Source organism: Somniosus microcephalus, chromosome 21 (genome assembly GCF_052327205.1).
Source record: "Somniosus microcephalus isolate GS21.2 chromosome 21, FLI_Smic_1.0, whole genome shotgun sequence".
NCBI lineage: Eukaryota > Metazoa > Chordata > Chondrichthyes > Squaliformes > Somniosidae > Somniosus > Somniosus microcephalus.
The window spans coordinates 17,434,642-17,454,001 of NC_141007.1; the positions used below are offsets into that span (position 1 = coordinate 17,434,642).

At 46.3% G+C, this 19,360-nt stretch overlaps 1 protein-coding gene and 1 long non-coding RNA gene across 4 annotated transcripts in view; one reads left to right on the forward strand and one right to left on the reverse strand.

Moving 5' to 3' along the window:
- The window catches only part of srp68 (signal recognition particle 68), a 65,813-nt gene that overhangs the window by 14,411 nt on the left and 32,042 nt on the right, over positions 1–19,360 (reverse strand). The window contains exons 9-12 of the mRNA XM_085963283.1: positions 9,028–9,126; positions 7,226–7,296; positions 3,285–3,438; positions 484–578 (exon numbers count right to left, since the gene is read on the reverse strand). Of these exons, the coding sequence (XP_085819409.1) occupies positions 484–578; positions 3,285–3,438; positions 7,226–7,296; positions 9,028–9,126 (419 nt within the window). The remainder of the gene's footprint in view (positions 1–483; positions 579–3,284; positions 3,439–7,225; positions 7,297–9,027; positions 9,127–19,360) is intronic.
- Positions 3,335–19,360, forward strand: part of LOC147102623 (uncharacterized) — a 51,589-nt gene continuing 35,563 nt past the window's right edge. For 2 of the 3 annotated variants that reach the window (XR_015073039.1, XR_015073038.1), the window contains exons 1-3: positions 3,335–3,425; positions 3,560–3,629; positions 13,253–13,323. This is a non-coding gene — a long non-coding RNA (uncharacterized LOC147102623). The remainder of the gene's footprint in view (positions 3,426–3,559; positions 3,630–13,252; positions 13,324–19,360) is intronic. The other variant, XR_015073040.1, reaches the window with a different exon arrangement.

The following is a 19,360-nucleotide window of genomic DNA, read 5'->3' on the forward strand; positions in this document are numbered from 1 at the left end:
AGGGGCCGAATGGCCTACTCCTGCTCCTATTTCTTATGTTCTTATATCAGTCTGTAGGTTAGAATGTGGACAAACTAAATGTGTATGCCCCGTTATGTCAATGCACGCCATCATCCTGCTACTGGCTCATTTGGCGATCAGGTCAATACTTGACTTACCCCTCCCCAAATTGCTCCCCCTGCTTTCCTGAAGGTGCTGACTCATACACAGTTCCAGAGGTCAGCCATCAGCTAGTACCTTGCCCAAGTTATGGAAAATATACACGTTTGGACATCACGGGAGGATGGCACCAGCCTGGACTGCAATGTCACCTAAAATGTCTCATTGTCTTGGCTCTCTGGTGAAGAACGACTACTTGGATTGAGGGGTGCCAGGAGGAGTCAGTGCCTTCAGCAGAGGAAGAGGAAATTGGGAAAACATAGCGACAGTTGCTTAACTGAGGAAAATACTGAGGAGAATGAACTCATCCTCCTCCTTGCCTACCTGTAGGCCTTGTAAACCAAAGTCTTCAGCTCTACCTCCGCCTGAAAGTTTTTATCATCCTCCAGTCCTGACAGTTGGGGCAGCTCCGACAGATTCTGTGCATTAATACAATGTCGTGTGTTAGAAACAGCTTGTGAAATCACTCAGATATGCCATACGCACCTTACTATACTCCAACCCTTGGATACCCAAAATCCTTCAGCACAGAAGCGTCGAGCAGTCCAAGTGCAAGCATTGGCATCAGGGACGGTAGCTGTTGTTCTTGGATAAGTTCCCAAGACCCACATTTATAGCAGGGCAAGGCTATCAATTCCTGACGGCCTCTCTCAATACCCTCTTGTGTGGGATCTTGCCTCAGTGCTTACTATGCGGAGGATGCAATTCCTATTCCCAACTGTGTACAAGATCTTTGAAGCTGCATTTAGAACACTAGCTAGCAGGAAAAGGCAGGTATGCTTAAATGTTCATGCTCAGGAATCTGTTTTGCCCTGTCTCTAGTGGTGCTGAGCTTTGGTACTGCCAGTTTTCACCCTTCTAAAAGCAGGCACCACTCAAAACAGTCCCGTCGTATAACTGCAGGATTAGAGTGCTCAGATGCCAGCAGTTCCCAAATATTAAATAACAAACTTGCACAGCACATGCTAAAGTGCTTCATAGCCAATGAATTATTTTGAAGTATAGTCAGTTATGTAGGTAAATATTTATTGAAGTTTATTTACAGCTTTGAAGTTGCCAGCCATACATTTGAAGATTTTAAATTTGTGAATTTTAGCAGACACTAGCTGATCTCCCTTAAGTTACCTACAGACAAAAACTTAAATAGTTCTCTCTCGTTTGGCCTATCTGACTTTTCTCTCTCTCTCTCTCCAGGTCTCTTCTGTATGTTTCCTGTTCTCTATGACTCTCTCATACTTTTGTTTATCCCTCACTCTCCCTATTTTTTCTCAACTCCTGTAGAAATTATAGGGCGTCTTAAACAAATGTGAAATTTTTCTCTTGGGCAGAATTGTAATCCCTGCACTCCCTTCAGGAATGACTGAGAACCACAGAAACACTTCTGATTACAGGCCAAGAGATGCTCCCCGCACTGCACTGCCAGCATCTCCCAATCCCAGCCACACCCGGGTTGGTCAGTGTTTTTGAATCTTTTCTCGATAAGTTGCAGGTTGCCAAGAGGCAGAGGGACTGCTCATGCCCATCCCAATACCTCCGCACTGCTGAACTGGGAGTCAGTACTGGGCCGGGGGCCTGGGTTTGGAGTCATTGGCGTGGGGCCAAGCCTGGAGCATGCACAGCTATCCGTGGCCAGATGAGATCTCGGTCACTGTTGCACTGCATCTGGATCTACCACTGCTGCCGGCTGAGGGGAGTGTGCAACATACACAGGCTGGGGGGGAGGGGGGAGAAGAGTAGTGAATGGGGATCTGGCCTGTGAGGGAGCTGGGGGTAAGGGGCCTGTGTCAGCGGAGGGAAACAGGGGTTACGACTGGGATGCACCTCTACCCCTAGTCACACTTACTACAGGAAACTCTTGTTTAAACGGCACCTAAATAGCCGGAAATCGCTATTAACCGGCAAAATTCAGGAGTAGGTTCAGGTAAGTTTTACTGTATATTAGTGGCTGTGTAACTGGGGTTCCTGCACCTGTGGCCATGTAACCGGGGTTCCTGCACCTGTGGCCGTGTAACAGGGACGCCTGGATCTGTGGCCATGTAACCAGGGTTCCTGCACCTGTAGCCGTGTAACCAGGGTTCCTGCACCTGTAGCCGTGTAACAGGGACTCCTGGATCTGTGGCCATGTAACCGGGGTTCCTGCACCTGTAGCCGTGTAACCGGGGTTCCTGCACCTGTGGCCGTGTAACAGGGACTCCTGGATCTGTGGCCATGTAACCGGGGTTCCTGCACCTGTAGCCGTGTAAGAGGGACTCCTGGATCTGTGGCCGTGTAACCGGTGTGCTGTGTAACGGGGCTCTCGTACTTTGGTAGGTATACCTCTCCGTTATCCGGAATTTTTAATCAACCGGCACCATCCTGGTCCCGTAGGTGCCGGATACCAAAGAGTTTCCTGTACATTTATAACATGTGGTGAAAGAAACTCTGCGAACTCTGTGGTCTATTCAACCGAGGTGGTATCTTGCAGTTTTCCATTTGACTGTCAGAGCACGCACTTCACTAACTGGAAACTCTCACCATTCTCCAGCCACGGCCTGTGGTCAGATCATCGTTTTCAATGACAAATAAGCATAGGGTGTTGGGCAGCTCAGCGTGTGCCAGCTATTCAAACCCATTCAGCGGCCTTGCTTATATCAGCCATGTGTTCAGAAATACAACATTCGCACCATACAAGACTATTTTGCCCTATTTGGTCGTGAAGCTTGGGTGCTTCTGCCAGCACATGTAGTCATGTGACCCACACTGTTGCTATGGTACATGGCTTAGCAAAACGTTACACTTGTCCCAGAGTCACTCTCACCATAAAGGGTTGTGAAGAGGTTCTGCTGAAACAACCAGGTGGGGTGCCTCTGGTATAAATTACATAGAAATTACAACACGCAAACAGGCCGTTCAGCCCAACCAGCCCATGTTATTTATCCTCCACAAGCAGCAGTCCTAATCTCCCCATTTGCATATCCCTTTATAGCACGACGTTTTTGACTGAGCTATTTCAGTACAGACGGCAGCGGCTCGGACCTCAAAAGAGCAAACTAACTGCGGAGGAATGCCTACATACCAGCAACAGTGTCTAGCTCTGCAAGGAAAGAAGGCACCGTCACAGATCTCCTTGCAATCCACCCCCTTACCTGCAGGATAATGTCGTAGAGTCGGATCAGGTCTTGCGGCCGCAGTACGCGTTTCCCCTCGTCTTGCACTGGCTCGCTCAGCTGCTTCTGCAAGGCTTCGGCCATGATAACGTTGCGTTTTATCGCCGTGGAAAGCTTGATGTATGTAAGGTAGCTGTGTGGGTGTAAGCAATAATGAGTATTGAATGATCTGTAGCCTAATAAAGCCTCTTTCAAACATCTTTATTTTAGTAAAAAATGTGATTAAAATTAAAAAAATGTCTTTTTTTTTAAAGAAGTGCTCGTTAGGGTAGATACAGGGAAACTATTTCCTCTGGTGGGACAATTGGAGCTTTCAAGACCGAGGTAGGTAAGATTTTTATTGAGTAAGGATATCAAGGGATATGGAGCAAAGGCGGGTAAATGACGTTTCGACAAGACAGACAGAATGGAAAAGGGGGGGGGGTGGGGGTGTTAGCCCTGATAATAAAGGATGACATAAGTAGAGTAGAGAGAAAGGATCTCAGCTCGAAAGATCAGGTAGTAGAATCAGTATGGGTGGAGATAAGGAATAACAAGGGGCAGAAAACAGTGGTGGGAGCAGTGTATAGACCCCCAAACAGTAGCTATACCGTTGGACAGAATATTAATCAAGAAATAGTAGGAGCTTGTAACAAAGGTAGTGCAATAATCATGGGGGGACTTTAATCTTCCAACTATAGACTGGACAAATCAAATTGGCAAAGGTAGTCTGGAGGACGAGTTCATGGAATGCATTCAGGACAGTTTCCTAGAACAATACGTCATGCAACCAACCAGCAAACAGGCTATTTTAGATTCTGTATTGTGTAATGGGTTAATTAGCAATCTCTCAGTAAAGGATCCTCTGGGGCAGAATGATCATAATATGATAGAATTTCACATTAAGTTTGAGAGTAACTTGTATAATTCTTAACAAAAATACATTCCATTGAGAAACAAAAACTCCACGGGAAAAGTGATCCTCCGAGGCTAACTAAAGAAGTTAAGGATAGCATTAGATTGAAAGAAGCAGCTTATAATGTTGCGAAGAATAGTAGTAAGCCTGAGGATTGGGAGAGTTTCAGAAACCAGCAAAGGATGACCAAAAAATTGATAAAAAGGGAAAAAATAAAGAGAAAACTAGCAAGAAATATAAAAACAGATTGCAAGAACATTGGTCCCTTAGAGAACGAGACAGGAGAAATTATTATGGGGAATAAGGAAATGGCAGAAATGTTAAACAAATATTGTGTGTCTGTCTTCACAGTAGAAGACACAAAATGCATACCAAAAATGGTGGGGAACCAAGGGTCTAATGAGGCTGAGGAACTTAATGTAATTAATATAAGTAGAGAAAAAGTACTAGAGAAACTATTGGGACTAAAAGCCGACAAATCCCCATGACCTGATTGGCTGCAGAGATAGGATCTTCCAAAATCCCCTAGATTCTAGAACGGTCTCAGCGGATTGGAAGGTAGCAAATGTAACACTGCTATTCAAGAAAGGAGGGAGAGAAAACAGGGAACTACAGGCCAGTTAGCCTGACATCAGTCGTCGGGAAAATGCTGGAATCCATTTTTAAGGGCACTTAGAAAATCATAACATGATTAAACAGAGTCAACATGGTTTTATGAAAGGGAAATCGTGTTTCACAAATTTATTAGAGTTTTTTGAGGATGTAACTAGCAGGGTAGATAAAGGGGAACCAGTGGATGTAGTATATTTGGATTTCCAAAAGGCATTCGATAAGGTGCCACAAAAAAGATTACACAAGATTGGGGCTCATGGGGTTGGGGGTAATATAACAGCATGGATAGAGGATTGGTTAACGGACAGGAGAGTAGGGATAAACAAGTCTTTTTCAGGCTGTAACTAGTGGGGTGCCGTAAGGATCAGTGCTTGGGCCTCAGCTATTTACAATCTATATTAATGACCTAGATGAAGGGACCGAGTGTAATGTATCCAAGTGTGCTAATGATATAAAGCTAGGTGGGACTAAGCTGTGAGGAGAACACAAAGAGTCTGCAAAGGGATATAGATAGACTAAGTGAGTGGGCAGTAAGGTGGCAGATGGAGTATAATGTAGGGAAATGTGAGGTTATTTACTTTGATAGGAAGAATAGAAAAAGAGAGTATTTTTTAAATGGTGAGAAACTTTCAAATGTTGGTGTTCAGAGAGATTTGGGTGTTTTCGTGCAAGAAACACAGAAAGTTAGCATGCAGGCATAGCAAGCAATAAGGAAGGCAAATGGCATGTTGGCCTTTATTGCAAGGGGGTTGGAGTATCAGAGTAAGGAAGTCTTGCTACAATTGTACAGGGCCTTGGTGAGACCACACCTGGAGTACTGTGCACAGTTTTGCCCTCCTTATCTAAGGAAGGATATACTTGCCTTGGAGGCGGTGCAACAAAGGTTCACTAGATTGATTCCTGGGATGAGAGGGCTGTCCTATGATGAGAGATTGTGTAGAATGGGCCGATACTCTCTGGAGTTTAGAAGAATAAGAGGTGATCTCATTGAAACATACAAGATTCTGAAGGGGATTGACAGGGTAGATGCTGAGAGGTTGTTTCCCCTGGCTGGAGAGTCTAGAACTAGGGGGCATAGTCTCAGGATAAGGGGTAGGCCATTTAAGACTGAGATGAGGAGGAATTTCTTCAGATGGAGGGTTATGAATCTTTGGAATTCTCTGCCCCAGAGGGCTGTGAATGCTGAGTCTTTGAGTATATTCAATGCTGAGAGAGATAGATTTTTGGTCTCTAGGGGAATCAAGGGATATGGAGATCGGGCAGGAAAGTGGAGTTGAGGTCGATGATCAGTCATGATCTTATTGAATGGCGGGGCAGGCTCGAGGGGCCGTATGGCCTACTCCTGCTCCTATTTCTTATGTTCTTAAATGGAGTTAAGGTACAGATAAGCCATGATCTAATTGAATGGTGGAAGTGAATGGTCTACTGATGTTCCTAAAGAGAATATTACTTGTTAAATCTCAACTCACTGCAAGATCATCCCTCCAGCCTGCACTTCATCTTGCAATCACTTACTATTGCTTTGGATGGCCATTTATCATTGCAGGATTACTAGAGAACAACCAGCTGCAGGATTAGGCCCACTAACACCAATGCAAGTGTTCTTGTGGGAGCACAAACTTGCAGCCAGTTTTATTCTGAGATTGGTTGGTTGGTAGGGGTGCACCAGCATTACATGCTCATTTCGATCTGTTTCTGCTGCCATTCTGCAGGCCTCATTTACATTATCTCCCCCCCACCCCCCCAGTCCTTCGATAAAGGTGCCGACTCCAGAGACTTGGATTTTTCTGCCTGGAAAGGAGGCGGAGAGGTGATCTTGTAGAGGGAGATACGATAGTAAATGGTACAGAAAAGGTTCATCTTAAATTTAGTTAAACAGTGAGAGTAGAACAAGGGGACAAAAGTTTAAACTAGCAAAAGGAAACGTTGGGACTGATATCAGAAAGTTCTTCACGCAGAGAGGGATCAACACTTGGATTGAACTTCTGGGCAGAGTGGTACAGGGAAAAGTACTGAAATCATTTAAGAAATAACAGATGCATCAATGGGTTAGATGAATTAAGTTAAGCTGAATGGGCTTCCTCTGTAAGTACCTTGTGACCTTGCTAGGCTATGTTTCCAGAGATGCCTGTTGCCCTCCAGTAGCCATTCTACACGCGCGTCTAGACAGCAGGTGTTGGCAGGCTATTGAACTGCAGGGGCACCACAGCCAGGCCGAGCTGATCCTACCCTCATCCATCATGCAGACACACACAAGTCTTGCTTAGCTTCTCGCACCCCTTAGCTACAATCAGCCAACTCAGTACAAACCGGTCCAGGTCCCTCCGAGTCTGTGTGGCTCAGAGCTGTTCACTGCCTTAACCAGCGAAGCCTTTGGGCGCACTTCTCTTTGCATTAAGAGCAGGATACATACCTGTGGAGATATTGCAGGATGGACACCTTCCCCGTGTCAGGCTCCAGAGAACGATCCCGCTGCTTCTGCACCTGAAAAAACAGCAGGAAAACGGTCAGCAATGCTACAACTGACTGTTAATACATTCCTAATATACCATCCTCTTGCACGTCCCTTACAGGCGTCCCCCCGCCCAGACTATCTACGCTCACCCTTCTTGTATCTCTAAAGAGCTGCCAGTCTCACTTTATTCATCTATCCCTGAAATACTCAAAAATGCAATAGCTAGATCCATTTGCCGACCCAAACTACCCACCCCATCACATGTAGACACTGAATCCTTGCTGGGTATGATTCTACATACACCCTCCAGCATCATCTCCAGCTGGCCATTATTCACATGTGAGATATAGCAGGCTATTCCATTGCAGTATGTATCATAGTCTTCTGTTGTCGCCCAATGGCCAAGCAATGCATTGTGATTAGGAGCCGAAATGGCCCGGATTTCCCTCTCCCTGATCCAGAGGCGCCAAGGCCAATTCTAGCCCTCGTACAATGTCCAGACCCAAACTGACAACTCAGAATTTCTGCAAGTTAATGGGAAGATCGATTTATGCTTTATTTATACACTGATCCAGGTGCCCTATGTGCTACACATCCAAGTGACCCACAAAACCTTGAAAACTCCTGCCCTACTTTAAAGTTCAAAACTCAGCCCAGAGGAGCACTTACTAAGTGAGCCAGTATTCTAACCATATACGTAGCATTAGTTTTGTATACAGCCTTGGCCAGACCCCATCTGGAGCACTGTGTTCAGTTTTGGGTACCGCACCTCAGGAAAGATATATCGCCTTTGGAGGGGGTGCAGCGCAGATTCACCAGAATGATACCGGGGCTTAGAGGGTTAAGTTATAAGGACTGGTCGCATAAACCCGGCTTCCCTTGAGTATAGATGATTAAGGGGTGATCCGATTGAGGTGTTTATGATGATTAAAGGATTTAATAGGGTAGAGAGAAACTATATCCTCTTTTTTTTTGGGGGGGGGGAAAAGAGATCAAGAACAAGGGGGCATTATCTTAAATTAGAGCTAGGCTATTCAGGAGCGAAATCACTTCTTCACACACGGTAGAAGTCTCATTGAAACTTATAAAATTCTAACAGGACTAGACAGACTCGATGCAGGAAGGATGTTCCCGATGGTCGGGGAGTCCAGAACCAGGGGTCACAGTCTAAGGATAAGGGGTAAGCCATTTAGGACAGAGATGAGGAGGAATTTCTTCAACCAGAGAGTGGTGAACCTGTGGCATTCTCTACCACAGAAGGCAGTAGAGGCCAATTCATTAAATATATTCAAGAAGGAGTTAGATATATTTCTTAAGGCTAAAGGGATCAAGGGATACGGGGAGAAGGCAGGGACAGGATACTGAGTTTGGATGATCAGCCATGATCTCACTGAATGGCGGAGCAGGCTCGAGGGGCCGAATGGCCTACTCCTGCTCCTATCTTCTATGTTTCTATGTAGTAGAAATTTAGAATTCTCTTTCCCAAAAGTCTGTGGGTGCCGGGGGTCCATTGAAGCTTTCAAGCCGTTGATGGGTACATTTTTGCTTAAGGGACATGGAGTAAAGGCGGACAAATGGAGTTGAGATGCAGAGCAGCCATGATCTGGTTGAACAGCGGAGCAGACTCGAGGGGCTGAATGACCTAATGTTCCTATGTCACAGCTCAAAGCTATGCAAATACAGGGTTTTAGATCAGTGACAGGAGACACTCATCAGCTGCTCGTACTGCCTTTCCCTCACAGCTTCACTCTTGCACTTACCGGATCCACCCTCAGCTCCTCGCGGACTGCCTGGATGGCGTCACGGCACTCACTCAACAGACTCTCGTACAGTCGCTCCTTGGCTTCGTTAGTTGTAGTCTGCAACACAAAACCACAATAGTCGGAACACAAATCACGGCCACCTCCAGGGAATACTATGTCGAGTCACACAAACGGATCTCAATTTATACTTGGTTGTGCTCAAAGAGAGAGGGCTCTCTCATTTTTTGTAACCCTATATACAGAATAGGCACTCCTAGATGCACGACAGATGAGGCGGTAAGGCTCGGTTGAATGGCGTGTTGGTACTCGCCGCCCAATGCTGTGCACGGATGGGCACTTGGGGCAAAGTAGCAAGGTCAGCCGGCACCGGTGCAAATGAGTCCAAAAGACAGGAGAGGAGGAGAGAAAATTTAAGGAGAGAGGCACCAGCATCTGGAGTTTGTCCCCGTGAGTCAGATGGAAACCTGGGGCAGGTATTGGACTGTGTGTTGCTGGGCAGAGCTTTACAGCAGATCATGGTTATGGACCTCTCAGTGCTCGAGGGTGATCTCAGGCAGTGAAACCGTGGCTACAATTATTGAATTCTAGAATGCTACAGCACAGAAACTGCCCATTCAGCCCATCGAACCACCACATCGAATCCTGCTCCCTTCCCTCCCGTTAATATTCAAGCAATCATCTAACTCCCTTTAAAAGAATGTATTGGACCTTGGTTCAGCAACATTTTGTGGTGGAGAATTTCACATTCTAACCTCCCCCATTCATTTTTTTTTTTGCCCTTGTTACCATCTCGCTGACCAGTGAAAACAGTCACTATTTACATCATCAACTTCATGCAGGATTCTGGCCCCAGAACATCACAAGATACCATCCCGATTGCAAGATTAGGTTCAGACGAAAGCGCTTCAGCTCAATTCATCTCCTCCTCTCAGAACACCAACCCTTCCATCTTCCCCTTATAGCATCTAGCCATCTCTTCAATGAGCCAGCCTCCTGACCTCAACCACCCCCCCCAGGCAGCCTATTCCAGCTTTTGATCACACCTCCGTGTAAAGAATTCCAACATAGTGCTCGGTTTTAAAGATCAAGAACATCTGTCGGGTGTCAGCCGTGGCTCAGCGATGGCACTCTTGCCTCTGAGTCAGAAGGTTTAAGTCCCAGTCCAGGGGTTTGAGCACAAAATCCAGGCCGATAGTCCAGTGCAGTACTGAGGGAGAGCTGCACTGTCGGAGGTGCTGTCTTTCGGATGAAATTTTAAACTAAAACCCTGTCTATCCTCTCAGGTGGACATAAAAGATCCCAGGCACTATTTCGAAGAAGAGCAGGAAAGTTCTCCCAGTGCCCCGGTCAATATTTATTCCTCAACACCCAAAAACAGATAATCTGGTTATTTATCACATTGCTGTTTGTGGGACCTTGCCATGTGCAAACTGGCTGCCGCGTTTCCTACATTACAACAATGACCGCACTTCAAAATTATTTCATTGGATGTAAAGCTCTTTGGGACTTTGAGGTGGTGAAAGGCGCTATAGGAATGCAAGTCTTTCTTTATCTACTCAGCTGCCTCCTCTCCCTCGCCCATCATTCTACAGCTTCATATCGATCACCATGGCCCTCACCAAGCACAGTACTTCTAAGAGACCCACTTCCTGTGACGCCATCCACCCCCCCCATCACGGATCAAACACTTAATCACTCAATTATCCCATCTTGGTCCAATGCTTACCGATGCTGTCACTGGCACTCTCTCATCAGGTTCTGCTCCCCTAATTCTCAATATTGTGTCCTCTCTGTTCAAAAACCCAACCCTCAATCCTTCTGTCCACTTCAACTACTACACTACCTCTCAAGTCATGAATGTGAGGTCAATACCCAGTTCTGAGCTCGCCATCACTCCGTCTTCAAATCCTTTTATCACCTACTTCCACCTCCTCACCGCTACTGTCACTAAAACCCTCATCTACGCCGCTGTTACCTCCAGACTCGATTCCTCCGATACGCTACTTGCCGGCCTACCATGTTTGGCCCTTCACAAATTACAGTTCACCCAAAACTCTACCACCTGCATGCTACCCTGCGGGACAAAGTCTCACTCCCCTAGTCCTTGCCAATCTTCACTGGTTTCCTAGCTCCTAAAAGACGGATTTCAAAGTATTACCCTCATTTGCAAGTCCCTCGGCATTCCCTTTTTTTGCATCCTCCTTCAACCAGTACATGCCCTATATTCTTCCAACTCTGGCCTTCTTTGCACTCCTCCCCTGCCTTGCTCCAGTTACCTCAGCCCCATACTCTTTAACGCGCTCCCTAAACCCTCACTTGCCTCCTTCAAAAAGGCTTCTTAAAGCTGAGCTCTTTAATCTTGACTGTGGGTCATCCCTAATCCTAACCCTTCTCCCACCACTGCTTGATACAGGAAACTTTGGTTTATCCGGAGGTTAACTGTCCGGAATGCTCGAGCCACCAGCAAAAATCAGGAGCCGTTTCGTTAGTTTTTTTTTCTTTTCGTTGCTTTTTTTTCTCCACCAGTCAGGCTCTGCAAGGTCTCGCTGAAGCTGTTGCTAAGCTCCAGAGACGCTTGCAAGGTATGGCCGACTGTTTAGAAGCTGTGGGTTTGTTGCCAGATACGGAGCTCAAAATCTCTGTATGTTTCAACATTAGCGCTGGTTTGTCCGGCAGTTTTGATGGGATGGCAACAGCTCGGACCCGTCGGTGCCGGATAGCACAAAGTTTCCTGTATTCTGTTATTTCCACCTCTGAAGCACTTTGGGATGTTTTTATTACATTATAAAAGGAGCTAGATAAGTGTAATCGCTGTCAATGTATCCCATATGGTTAATGGCTCCACAGCAGGTTCTCAGAATTGCTTCCAGTTGTCATCTTCAAACACAAAACAATTTAGCAACAGAAGCAAAATCTACAGTCTTGAGCACATGACTATTACATTTATGCAGTGGAGTCACTGAGCACGGTAAAGGATCCCAAAGTCCCTGGAGTCATATAATCCTCCAGCTCGTCAATTACCAGAGTCAGAGCCAGCACTGAATGAGTATCAAGGAATGTGCTACATACTACACAATAGAACACTGTCTCAATGGCAACACTTTTACCACCCATTTAACATTTGTTGTGATAGCAGCTCACTGATTGTTAGGTGCAAGGAAAATGGAATCATACAAGGGCTGTGGTGATGCAGGATTATTGGCTGTACAGTTCTGCAGGTTTGTAAGCAGCCAAGCGCCCAACCCAAAGAAGGTGCGTTGGGTTTGTAACCGAATGCTGAAAAGCCTGTTGTACTGGTTAAGAACTTGCCTGAAGGGTGTTGGCTATTGCAGCTCAGCTTGGGCGCAGTCAGCAAGAGGTGCTTACTCCCACCCACCTATACAGTAAATATTGATCAAAATTACAAAGGATGGCAGATTATCTTAAAAGATTGCAGAATTGGGTAGTTAAAGAAATAGCTAAATATATCAATCAATCTCGATGGATATATTTTGGGAATCAATGGAAACAGGAATGGCGTCTGAGCGCTGGATAGGGGCAAATTTAGCACCAATTTATAAAAAGGGAAAAGATGAGCTTGGAAAGTACAGGTGAGTGAGCCTGGATGGACAAGGGGAACTCGGGGGGATGCCATGTATTTCAATTTTATCAAATCATTTGACAGTGCCACACAGGAGGTAAGTTGGATGGCGCACAATGGCAGCGTGGGTGGGGCAGGGAAGAAAAGGTCTTCTGAAATCGGCTGAATCCCAGGGAAATAAGTTGAGCTGTACCCAGAGCTGCATCAACATGGAAGGAGGGGGCCAGGCAGGGTCCTTCAGGGATCAGTGGTGAGGACACTGCTTACAATGTTTATAAATAATTTGGAAGCAGAGGCAGAAGCAAAGCGGTCTAATTTAGTTGATATAAAACTGGGAAGGGGGTGGTGAAAGACACAAAAACATGGAGTGGAATAAATAGAAATATTCAGATAAATGGGGAAGTTGGGTTGATTTTATTTAATGGCCCAGAAATTCGGGTCTCCACGGGTGAGTACGCACGAGGTACTCACCCGTAGGCCGAGTGGAAGTGTCGGTTTTCTGCATGCACTGCGCATGCGCGGGAAACCGGCACTTCCGATGCTCTGAACGAAGGGGTTCAGAGGTCGAACGCGTGCGCAGGGGAGGCTGCGCGTGTGCTTTGAACTTCGTTTAAAAATTTATTTTTATTTTTTTAATTACAGGTTTTCCCGGGAGGGTAAGCCTGCAGGATTTACACATTTAAAAAGCAGGCGTAAGGCCTGCTTTTTGCAAGGTAAGTGGTCAATTAATTAAAATTAAAACATTTTTTCCACAGGTTTATTATTTTTAAATACTTTAAAGCAAGGTAAGTTTATTTTTAGCCCCGTTATAATATAAAACTATTTTTTCCAAAAATTTAAATTATTGTTTAAAAGTTATTTACAGTAATGTAATTTATAGTTTTTTAAAAAGTGTGATTTAAAAAAAAATGTATTTGAAGATTTACTGCTATTTTGGGGCCCCGTAGTATTTATAAGTTTTGACGGGTCTTCCTGTCAATCTTATGAATGGGCTTTTCCCTCCTCCGATTGGCTGCCCATGGCTCACGTGATCCCAGGGGACGCATCGCACTAACTACGCCCCTGGGACACGCAAGCACAGCACGCCGGCAGCTGGGCCAGGTCCCGGAGTGGAATTCCACGGGGCCCTACAGCTCAACTGCCGACGCGCAAGGTAAGTGCAGGTCGGGGGCTTACACCCGCGGGAAGCCCCCGACCCGAATTTCTGGGCCAATGTTAGTAAGTACAAAGTGAGAAGACTGGGGAAGGGGAGCAGATGTGGGAATATGCCAACAGGCCCCACCTGAAGCAGTGAGTTTAATTCTGGTCACTATACTACACTGGGGACACCCGGTCATTGGAGAGGGCAGCTACATAATATTTGCCCACTTGCTCAACGAGCAGAGGCGATCCGAGTGTCCGGGCCAACATTTCATCCTCAACCAACACCTCCACAAAAAACCCCCACAGATTAACTGGCCATTTATCTCATTGTTGTGTGGGGGATTGTGCTGTGCAAAAGCTGGCCGTCACGTTTGCCTATGAAACAAGTGACTGCACTTTAAAACTAGCCGTGAATCACTGAGGATGTGAAAGGCACTATAGGAAATGCAAATTCTTTCCAACAGTCACTAGAAGACTTGCATTTCTACGGTGCCTTGCACAACCTCAGGATGCCCCAAAGCACTTTACAGCCAATTAAGTACTTCGGAAGTGTAGTCACACTGTTGTAATGTCGGAAACACGGCAGCCAATTTGCACACAGCAAGATCCCACAAACAGCAATATGATAATGAACAGATAATCTGTTTTAGTGATGTTGGTTGAGGGATAAATATTGGCCAGGACACTGGGGAGAACTCCCCTGCTCTTCTTCAAAAAAGTGCCCTGGGATCTTTTACGTCCACCTAAGGAGATGGGGCCTCGGTTTAATTTCTCAACTGAAAGATGGCACCTCCGACAGTGCAGCGCTCCCTCAGTACTGTACTGGAGTGTCAGCCTAGCTTTATGTGCTCAAGTCTCTGTGGAGTGAGATTTGAATCCACAACCTTCTGACTCAGAGGCGAGAGTGCTACCAACCGAGCCACGGCGGACTGTATAACATTAATCTCCCACTACTTTGAGATGTGACAAGTCCCAAAATAACAGGGTTGAATCTTAATTGCCATCTGAAGAGTGGCTCGGGATGGGCAATAAATGCCAGCCTTGATAGCGATGACCACATCCTGAGAATATTTTTTTTGAAATTTAAGATAATGCCTATTAATATAGGTAGGGCAGAGGAATGCATAGGCTGAATCAGAGATGAATATCACAACAGCAACTTCTAGTAATGGGTGACAGCTTGATAATTTCAAGGGTCTCCCCGGTAACTATTTCCAGTTTTGGGTGAAAAAGGTCTACACATCTTCCTTCTAACTTCCTCACTTTTGTATCCCCTAATATTAGAAGTTTACCCAGACCAACTTTGTCATTCCCCTTCATATCAACAACAACTTGCATTTATATAGTGCCCTTAACATAGTACAAACATCCTAAGGCACTTCACAGGAGTGTTATCAGACACAATTTGACACCGAACCACAAGTTATTAGGACAGAGATATCGGGCTGGATTTTCATTGAGTCATCGGGTAGGAGGCGGGACTACAACTTTTGGGGTTGTAGTCCCGCCTCCACCGAGTTTTAGCCAACCCACGCGATTTTGATTTGATTGACCTTGTTGGGCCCGCCCAGCGGGCTCAGCAGGCCAATTAAGGGCCACCCGGCAATAGGTGATGTCACAGATTGAAATTTCATCCGTCAAGACCTTTTGACATGAAATATCAGCGTTTCACAGCTGTTTGAAGCTGTCAAACACTGACAATCTGTACTCCAGGTTAATTCCTTCCTCTCAGGATGATTTAGAGAGCTCCCTGGAACAGAAAGCAGAGGCTGCAACTTTTGACAGCTGGCGGCCATTCTGCTTTCTGTGCCGGTGAGATGAGGGACTCCCGAGACCTGAAGGAAGGAAGGCTGTAAAGGTAAGTAAAGGTTAGTAGAACTTCTTTAAACACTTTACACAGGCCAAACACACTTACCTCTGCACTCATGCACCCATCACTCACCTGAACACCGGATATCTCGACCCCGCCAAGCCCTTCATCCCGACGGCCCGCCTCGCTAACTTGGCGTGGTTTGGAGCAGCCGGGAATCCCACACTTCAACAACGAAAATAGGGATTAGGCTAAAAACTGCCTGTTAACAGGCAGTTAATTGGCACTAATCCCTTCCCGCCTCGGGTAGGCAGGTCCCAGTGCGGGGCGGGTACCCGCCTCCTTTGAAACTGGCATGGAGGCGGGTTGGGAGCGGGATGGTGTCGGGACCCCCGATTTCAGGATTTTAAACCAACCCACATGCCTCCAATCCCGACTCCACGGCCCAATGAAAATCCAGCCCATCTTATTTGTCTACATTACTTGGTTTTAATCAAGACTGGTTTGTTCGTGTAGTCTCTTAGCGCTTCTATATTAGCTTGCTGTTTATAAATCAGAACAGCTACACTGATTACTTTCAGATGGAAACGATACACAGGAGAAATGAGAGAAGTTGCATGTGATATGATTTATACCCCACAAGTGTGCTAACCCAATTAATTCACAAATGACAAAAAAATTGCATTCCATGTCAGTGGGATACATATTGCTTGGGGAGAGGAGGTTAGAAGTAAATCATTTCCCTGGGATCTGGAACACAATTAGTGGGAGCCCCTAATGCGAGCAGTAATCTACCACAGGACTACACCTAATTCCTTATCCACCATTTTACAAACTGCAAAGACTTGAGCTGATAACCTCAGCTGACACATCCAGTGCAGTACGGAGGGCGTGCTGCACTGTCGGAGGTGCCGTCTTTTGGAGGAGACATTAAACCGAGGCCCTGGCTGCTCGCTCAGGTGGATGTAAAAGATCCCAAGGCACTATTTGAAGAGCAGGGGAGTACACCTTGTTCCCTGGCCAATATTTGTGTCTCAACCAACATCACTAAAAGCAGATTATCCGGTCATTTATCTCATTGCTGTTTGTGGGACCTTGCTGTGTGCAGATTGGCTGCCGCGTTTCCCATATTACAACAGTGACCAAAAGTACTTGATCGGCTGCGAAATGTTTTGAGACGTCCCGAGGTTGTGAATGTGAGATACAAGTACAAGTGCTCTTTCTTTTTGATGCAGTGTGCACATAGGCCAGTATTCTGCTCTGGAAAATGCAAGAAAAGTGGAAAGTTTCACCCTTTACAGAGCGGTCACTCCTGCGGCGATTGTGAGGATAGACACACCATTAACCTGCTTGGAGCCTCAGCAGCATTCTTGTACCTCATGTAAAAACAGCACTCTGGACACATTTAAAATTTGTTCAGAGTGAATATTCAAGACTGGGGTTTCCAAGCAATCTGCCACAATTAGTGCAGCATAGGTGCCACACAAACATGCCACACCCTCACGCGAATGTCACCAGGACTGCAATGAGTCACTGAAACCCTCCCGAGAAAGCATAGAAACCTAGAAACTCTCAAACAACAAATATAGGAATGGTCAATGTAAACGGAGGGATGCTGCTGTTTATTATGACAGTTACTCGCGTTAGGGTCAAAAACTTGCATTTACCTAATGGACTTGGTAATTGAATATTCATGAGCACAATGTTCCTCTACAGTTACTTTGTACTTGTACGTTAACAACCACCGGTGAAGGTCTGGTTGGGAACTGTCTAGTGGCTTTTGGTTTCTGGCAAATTAAAGTAAGAAAGGAAAGAACTTGCATTTATATAGCACCTTTCACAACCTCAGGACGTCCCAAAGCGCTTTACAGCCAATGAAGTACTTTTGGAGCGTAGCCACTGTTGTAATGTAGGAAATGCGACAACCAATTTGCGCACAGCAAGCTCCCACAAACAGCACTGTGATAATGACCTGATCATGTTTTTAGGTGTTGGTTGAGGTAAAAATATTGGCCAGGGCACTGGGAAGAACTCTTCTGTTCTTCTTCGAAATAGTGCCATGGGATCTTTTACGCCCACTTGGGGAAGGGGTTAGTGATCTAGTGACCAAGCCTGCGATACTCTGAAAGCAGCCACGAGATGAATTGTCCTTCAATGCTCTTCTCCCTGTGAGGAAGGACCAAAACTCCCCTTGGCACCTTCTTATTTTGGCTAGGCTGATACTGGTGCCTCGGCATTTGGCAGTGGTAAGAGTCAGACCATGGCAAACTGGTGCTGCGAAGGGTGGCACCAGCTGATGCAGCTAGCTGCTTTTGTTGTGGGCACAGCTCGAGTCAGGAGAGCTTTGGACGGAAGAAGTTGCGTTTAAGTAACACCTTTCACACCCTCAGGATTTCTAAACATGCTTCACAGCAAAGTACTTTTAAAGCATAGTCGCTGTTGGAATGTAGGTTAGTTTTGACCATGCTCGATCAGCTCCGATGGACAGGCCACATTGTCTGCATGCCCAATGTGAGACTCCCAAAACGAGCGCTCTATTCCGAGCTCAGACATGGCAATAGAGCCCCAGGTGGGCAGAGGAAATGCTTCAAGGACACTCTCAAAGCCTCCTTGAAAGTGCAATATCCCCACCGGCACCTGGGAATCCCTGGCCCAAGACTCCACAAAGTGGAGGAGAAGCATCCAGGAAGGCGCCGAACACCTCGAGTCTCTTCGCCGGGAGCAAGTGGAAGCCAAGCGCAAACAGAAGGAGCACACGTCAACCCAAGCACCCCACCCGCCCCTTCAACCACCGCCTGCCCCGCCTGTGACAGAGACTGTAGGTCCCGCATTGGACTCATCAGTCACCTGAGATCTCATTATTAGTGTGGAAGCAAGTCATCCTCGGTTCCGAGGGACTGCCTAAGAAGAGTAGGTTAGTTGGGGGCGGGGGGACTGAGTCAGAACGGCCTTGCACTTGTCAGGAGCTACCCTGCCCACATAGAAGTCAAAAGACTGCACAAGAAAACCCCACAACTCCACAAAATAGAATAGCCGGTAGCAGGGAGTGAATTAAAGGTGGCAGTCACCAGAAAGCATAAACAAATGGGTCATGTTTCAGACCTGTGGGCTTACGAGATCATTCAAAGCCAGAGATTGGATGCCACTCCCAGGTTTCCTTTTACTCCACACATTCTGTGGCTGGGTCACCCTTATCTTTGGGTAGTACACGCCTGGACAGCTATGTGCAGACATACCCCTCAATTTCTCTCATTACGAGCGCGCGACTGATCTTACAAAGCAGCAAGGTGAGGTTTACCACTTCCGGCAGCAAAAGCAACCCGCAGGCCGTGAAAACAATAATTTAAACAGCATTTTGGTAATTTTCCCCATCGTTTTTAAAAATTTTAACCAACATTGCTGTGTCCTCAGTACATCCGATAGCACTGTGAAGCAGATAGGCAGCATAGTCGGGTAACACAGTCATACCAACTCCTCCTGGGCTGGAGGGCAACTTCCCTCTCCCTGGTTTCAAAATAACCCAGAAACCAGTTTCATTTCAGCAATGCCTTTGTCGGCATTGTTCGGCCTGCATTTTGGCATCGACAACAAAACTGAACTGACGGGCAATGGAACACCGGGTACACTGACATCTATTAGGTCACAACCAGGTTCACTGCCACGCCTGGACAGTTGAGCCGACGGGTATCCCTACAGATGTCGATGCGCTCACCCGTCCGGCGCACATCCCAGCGCTGTGGTTACATGGATTTCAGCATGCATTAGATCTCGGAATCTGGGCCGCATCTACTGCCCAT